Source organism: Myotis lucifugus, unplaced genomic scaffold, assembly GCF_000147115.1.
Source record: "Myotis lucifugus unplaced genomic scaffold, Myoluc2.0 scaffold_5, whole genome shotgun sequence".
Taxonomy (NCBI): Eukaryota; Metazoa; Chordata; class Mammalia; order Chiroptera; family Vespertilionidae; genus Myotis; species Myotis lucifugus.
The window spans coordinates 11,976,534-11,983,016 of record NW_005871053.1 but is presented as its reverse complement, the minus strand read 5'-3'; the positions used below and the strand labels follow the sequence as shown (position 1 = coordinate 11,983,016).

At 42.4% G+C, this 6,483-nt stretch overlaps 1 protein-coding gene and 1 pseudogene across 1 annotated transcript in view; both read right to left on the bottom strand.

Moving 5' to 3' along the window:
- The window catches only part of LRP2 (LDL receptor related protein 2), a 194,145-nt gene extending 193,820 nt beyond the window's left edge, over positions 1-325 (bottom strand). The window contains 1 exon segment of the mRNA XM_023743536.1: positions 104-325. Coding sequence (XP_023599304.1) covers positions 104-325 — 222 coding nt within the window.
- Positions 326-4,626: 4,301 nt separating this feature from the next.
- LOC102419976 lies at positions 4,627-6,070 on the bottom strand (annotated as a pseudogene).
- Positions 6,071-6,483: the final 413 nt, after the last annotated feature.

Sequence of the window (6,483 nt, the reverse complement as noted above, 5' to 3'; positions counted from 1 at the left end):
CTGTCTTTTTCACTGTAGACCGCCGGGGCTCCAAACATTCCTTTCTGCAATGAAGGGTTTTCCTCATTGTTGTTGTCTTTGTGCTCCTGTGTTGCCAACTTACTGGAATTCCTGACGTGGTTGCGCAGCGGGGCTCGGGCTGACCATCGGAGCCAGCTGCGTTTGTGTACTGGGCCGACCCCGCCGTTAATCCCAGAATAACGCCGGAGAAGGGGGAAAGAATGGAGGGAGGACGGGAGGGAGGGGAGGAGATAAAGGTGGGGGATAAGAGACGACTCACAACAAGGTCCTTCCTTTCCAACACCGTGTATGTGAACTCACACATCCATACTCTTTTTCACGAGAAAAAAAAGAATTTTTTTCTCAAACTCGTGCCATGGAAAACGGGCATCTTTTGCAGCCCGCACCATGCGCGTGTTATCGCCGGTGTCCACAGGTGAGAATGCTAGTTGCCGTATTTGGAGGATTAAATCTAAAGATCGGCATCTGAGAAAGCCCTGGTGAGCGCAGTTGTGATTTAAGTCAGCATTGTTTCTATATAATGCAAAAGTGTAATATCTTTATTTTCCACATTTCTCTCTGCATGTGTGCATATAAGACTTGACAGAGTGGTTAGCCAAAAGAGAGAAGAAAGTGCTGAAAGTGAAATTTATTCTAGTAAATTCATGTTAATTGACTTCCTTGATATAGCTTTGACTGTATTATTTTATTTATGCATATCAACGGAAATATTTTCGGAGCATTCTTCCCTATCCTGGGCCAATTTCTGCTTTCTGCAATGTAATGAAGTTGTAAAATCTCCTGGACTAAAATCCAACTTCAGTTTTCTATTAATTCTACCCAGAAATTCTGTTAACTCACATTCCTTAATCCACTCATTTTTCTCTCAAACCACCTACTTCTCTCAACCTCGCTACCTGTAGTCACCAACCTCTCAGATCTGAATTATGGCAAGAGCCTTATAAAAGTGCTAACTGTCAGTTTTGCGCGCACACGTACACACACACACAACACACACACACATCTATCAATCTATTTCCCATTCTGCAAGCAAATGATTCAAAGTGATATTTCCATCAGACTAGTGCTTTCAAACAAAAGTTATTACCTATTAGACTCTTAGAGGGTTATGAAATCAATTTAGTAGTCATACAGAATTATTTTCAAATGAAATAGAATAGGAACTAAAATAACTTTCATATGAACAGGATATGTATTGTTTCACTAAACTCTTGTTTCAGATAAATGTACATGTGTGTGTCACCATGTAAAATATATTTCTTATTATCCATCTAGGTTAAAAAAAAATAGTCTGAGCGCCCTGGCCACTGTGGCTCAGTTGAGCATTGTCCCATGCACCGAAAGGTCACCAGGTTCAATTCCCCGACAGGGCACTTGTCAGGTTGCAGACTGGATCCCCAGTAAGGAGTGTGCATTAGGCAGCCCATCGATGTCTCTCTCTCTCTCTCTCTCTCTCTCTCTCTCTCCACTCTCTCAATGAAAACGTGTTTTTTTAAAAAGTTTGAAGTATCTCCCCACAAATTACTTATTAATTAAAACAGTGCTCTTTGTAGCCATGGGTATCTCTCAGGACAGGTGACAAGCACTACAAGACTGGGGACAAGAGAAAGTTCTACCCTAAGAAGCAAAATATGAGCAAGGATGTCCTGCTCCTGCCACACACACATGCGTGCAGGGAGGCAACAGGAAGCACCATGGCCTGAGGCTGGACATAGACAATTTCTCCTGGGGCTCAGAGTATTGTACTAGTACACGCAAAACTAGGATTACTGACGTTATCTACGGCGCATCCAATAACAAACTGGTCCGCACAAGACCCTAGAAAAAAACTGCATTGTACTCATTGACAGCATACCACATCCATAGTGATATGAGTCCTGCTGTCACAGCCCCTGGGCCCCAATAATGGAGCCAAGCTGACTCCTGAGGAGGAAAAGATTTTAAACAAAGGAAAAAAAACAATCAAAGAAAAGTCAGAAGAAATATGATGAAAGGAGAACGAATGCCAAAATCAGCAGTCTCCTAGAGGAGCAGTTCCAGCAGGGCAAGCATCTTGCATGCATGGCTCCAACTCCAGGCCAATGTGGCAGGGCAGATGGCTCTGTGCTGCAGGGCAAGGGGCTGGATGGAGTTCTAGCTGAGGAAATTCAAGGCTTGGAAAGGCAAACAAACCCCCCTCCCTCCTATCTTAGATCATATAATAATGGTATTTAATGTTCTAAAAATATCCTATATAATAAAGAGGGAATATGCTAATTGACCATCACACCCTCACAAGATGGCAGTGCTCAGCCCCACAGGGAGCCTCGGGTCCTCCTGCACCCCCCACTGACTGAGGCTCAGGCAAACAGGGCTGGCCGAGGCAGAGGCAAGCCTCGGATAGCGGCTGCCCAGCCGCCCAGGGCCAGTTCGAGACTCAGGTAACCAAGGCCAGCTGAGGCTTGTGCTGCTGGAAGTGGCAGCAGCAGAGGTGTGATGGGGGCTTTGCCTTCCCCTGATTGCCAGGTCACCTCCGCCCCTGAGGGCTCCCGGACTGTGAAAAGGGGCAGGCCGGGCTGAGGAACGCCCCCCCCCCCAATTCAGTGCATGAATTTTCATGCACCAGGCCTCTAGTAAAATAAAAATAGAAACTGGCAGGTGTTTTAGTAGATTTTATTATTACTTAGGTTATGGGAAGGTCAACAGATCAGGAGACAACTGCCATTGAAAGCATCACAATCCCAAGAGAGGGAATACAGGTCACACCACTGGGGGCCACACAGAGAACCACTGAAGTCTTCATTCAGAGAGAGAAAGGGGGGAACTGTGGACAAGCACCTCAACTATGGTTTCCGAGGGAAGGAATAGACAGACAGGGTAAGCAAGTCTAGGATTAGCTAGTTTTGTCTTTAAAAATCACTCCCTGGAGAGAATTCTCATGGGGAGACAATGAGGGAGGCAGAAGGTCAAGGCAAGGGGACTCAGACATATTGTCAGGCTGCCCAGAACAAGGTGTGTCCAGCATATGCACGTAGGGCAGATGTTAAAGCATCAAGATTTCAGAAATGCAGTAAACACAGCAGATACCACATGGTATTCCTGACAAAAATGCATAACCTGAATCTAATCATGAGAAAGCATTAGACAATCATAAACTGAGGGCCATTCTATAAATAATCAACCTGTACTCTTCAAAACTGGCAAAGGTCATGAAAGACAAGAAGGCTGAGAAACTTTTTAGAGATGAGACAACTAAATGTAACACATGACCTTGGGTTGGACTTGGACTGGGAGAAATAAAGCTCTAACAACATTTTTGGAGAAATAAGTAACATTTTCAATATGGACTGTAATTTGGATAATAGTACCATAATATTAAATTGTCTGATATTGGTTGTAAGAGAATGTCCTTGTTCCTAGGAAATACTATTTAGGGGTTCAGGAACATTATTTTTGCAACTTATTCTCAAATAATTCAAGGGGGGTGGAAAGTGTGTGGGGGGTGGGGAGGGTTGGAGAAAGAGTGTGTGTGTTAGGGAGAAAGAGGAAACAAATGAGCAGAATATGTGGGAGTTTCTTGCAACTTTTCTGTAAGTTTAAAATTAAAGTAAAATAAAATTATTTTTTTAAGTTTGTGAAACTTTGCATTAAATCATAAGTTCCACGAGGATAGTTCCTCTCATCTCCCAGTGTTTGTTCCTATAATTCCCACTGTCTAGAACATTTTTCCCCTCCTAAAACTTTCTTTCATCTAGTTAACTCCTATTCAACTTTCCAGTCTCATCTAAAATGTCTCTTCTTCCAGGAAGTCTTCCCTAATTCCCCATTCTGAATTATGAGGCCCTTTTTTAAAAAACTTTATTGTTAAAAGTATTACAAATATCCCCTTTTTTCCCCTTTGACTCTTTCTAGCTTGAAACCACCCCCACCCAAGGCCTTCACCAAACTATTGTCTGTGTCCATGGGTTATGCATATATGTGTACAAGTTATTTGGTTAATCCCTTCCCAAGCTCCCACCTCTTCTCTTAATGTAAATACAGTATTTTATTTGCTATAAATCTACTGGGGAAAAACTGTTATTTCTATTATATAGCATTCACAGAGAAATGATTTCTCTCTTCCTCCTTCTTCCTTTTTTCCTCCTCCTTCTCCTCTCTCACCCATGAAGACATATGTATTGTTTCACTGTTTTTTTTAATTAATCCTAAAGCTGAGGATATATTCTCATTGATTTTATTTGTTGTTTTTGTTAATCCTAACCCGAATATATTTTTTGCATTGATTTTTAGAGAGAGTAGAAGGGAGGGGGAGAGACAGAAACATCAGTGTGAGAGAGACACATCCATTGGTTGCCTCCTGCATGCATCCCAACCAGGGCTGAGCCTACAACCAAAGTACTAGCCCTTAACGGGAATGGAACCCACAACCCTTCAGTCCACCAGCTGACAATCTATCCACTGAGGAACACCAGCCAGGGCTGGTCCATTATTTTCTGAATACAACTAATATTTTACCAAGTTTGAGTAACTGTTCAAAAATTATATCATCGTAATTCACTGTGGATTGCATAATATGTCTCTGAAAGCAATAAGCAGAAAAGATTATTAGTACATGTTAACCTAAAATCAAGTGAAATGTGACAGTGGTCCACATTTCAGCGCCCAACAAGCATGTCCCTCAGAGTTCTCAGAGTGAGCAGCCAGCCTCAAGGCCTGCTCATAATACTCCAGTGCTTTAATCATTTCTCCTTTCAATTTGCACATGATCCCAGGATGCTCAAGCTTTCTACATCTAATTCATTTCTCCAAATAAATGATACTTTTATCCTTTGCTAATGATGCCTCTTCTATTTTTAGTGCTTTTAAATAATGGATCATTGCATCGGCTTCAGATTTCCTTTGAAATTTCTGAAACCAGCCATAGTAGAAATATATCTCTTGCAGTTTTTCTTCTTCAAGGGATTTTATGCATATAACACTTTTTGATAAGTATTTTCAGCGTTTCTATAGTTGCCTGCTTCTATGTACATTACCAGGAGTATATAAGCAATGTCAAATGCGGCTGTTTGTTCCAGAGCAAGTTCAAAATGAGCTTTTGAACTTGCTCTGTCAACAGGTTCTCTATCCTGTCATTCCAGCTAATCTTGTCATTCTGTCAACATGTTCTCTATCCTGTCCTCTAGACTGTCAGTTTGTAGCTTTCTATATTTAAAAAACTTGTGATCTATAGCAAAGCCCTATCTAGTGATGCAGGAAGGCAGAGAAGGGTATGGCCTGCAAGGCTGTTTTTAAGTACCAAAGAGCTTTATCTAGGAGTCTTTTTTTTTTTTTGCCAAATATTGAAAGATTTAGGTCTGCTAGGACTTTTTCCATGCTTCTTCAATGTACTTTTCTCCTTTAGCTTCTTGTCCTACATCCTGAAGCTTCAGGGTGAGGAGAGCCTTAGTATATGCTTCTTCTGGATTTAGCCTGATGGTCTTTTTAAGGAGGTGCAGGAAAAGTCGCACTAATCTGTGATACTTTGTTAAAGCTGACCAGACCATAGGTGGTGATTGCATACCCAATGCTGAATTCAGGGTTTTCAGGGTCCACTTCCAGAGCCCTGACCTGTTCATCTCCACATTTCAGCAAGGCCCACCATTCTTCCTCATAGTCCACTTCAGGACATTCCATTCTATAGCAGGAGGGACTGGCAAACTTCCTACAAGTGTTCTCCACCTTCTCCAGGTAGATCTGGACTTCTGCCAGCCTGCCCAGGTGGTAATACAGCCAGGCATACTTGCCCCAGGTAACCAGCCTTCTCATGTCTGATTGGTTGGCATGCTCTCCTTGGATTAAGTCTTCAACTTTTTTCAAGCTCTCCAGGACTTCCTCATTCTGGCCTTTCAGGTGTTTCAGGCCAGTAGGTTCTGTATTCCCACATGGTTTTTGGTGTCTAAGAACTCAATCTCACTGAGTATCCTTTTTTCTAATTCAGGCATTTTGGTGTCATCAATTAGCAAAGTTTTACATGACATCTCAACTGCTCAAGCCAACCTTTGGCGTGATCTTCATCAGAATTCTTACTCATAGTTGCTATGAATTAGGCAGCAGTTTTGCAGTGTTTTGTTTAGCTGGATGGGCTCCTCTGAGATCTGGCCAGCCAGGAGGCCATTCTATATGCCCTCATAGCTTTCTTTATTTCCCTCACCCAACTCTTATCACACTTGTCTTCCCATGGCCCCCACAAAGCTTCTCCCTCTGCTGTCAGAATAATTTGGGGGAGTCATAACACTCCAATAGTTTTCCCATTATTCCTGGAATAAAATTCAAAGGTTTTAGCATGGTCTACAAGCTCTTGCACAATCTGGGCTATGGCCATCTTTTCAATCTCATATGACAGTCTAGCCACACTGTCCTCCACTTAGTTCCTCAAACATACTATCTACTTTCCCAGCTTTGAGGGTAAGATTAGGTGAGAGAAAGGCAGAGGTTCATGGGGCT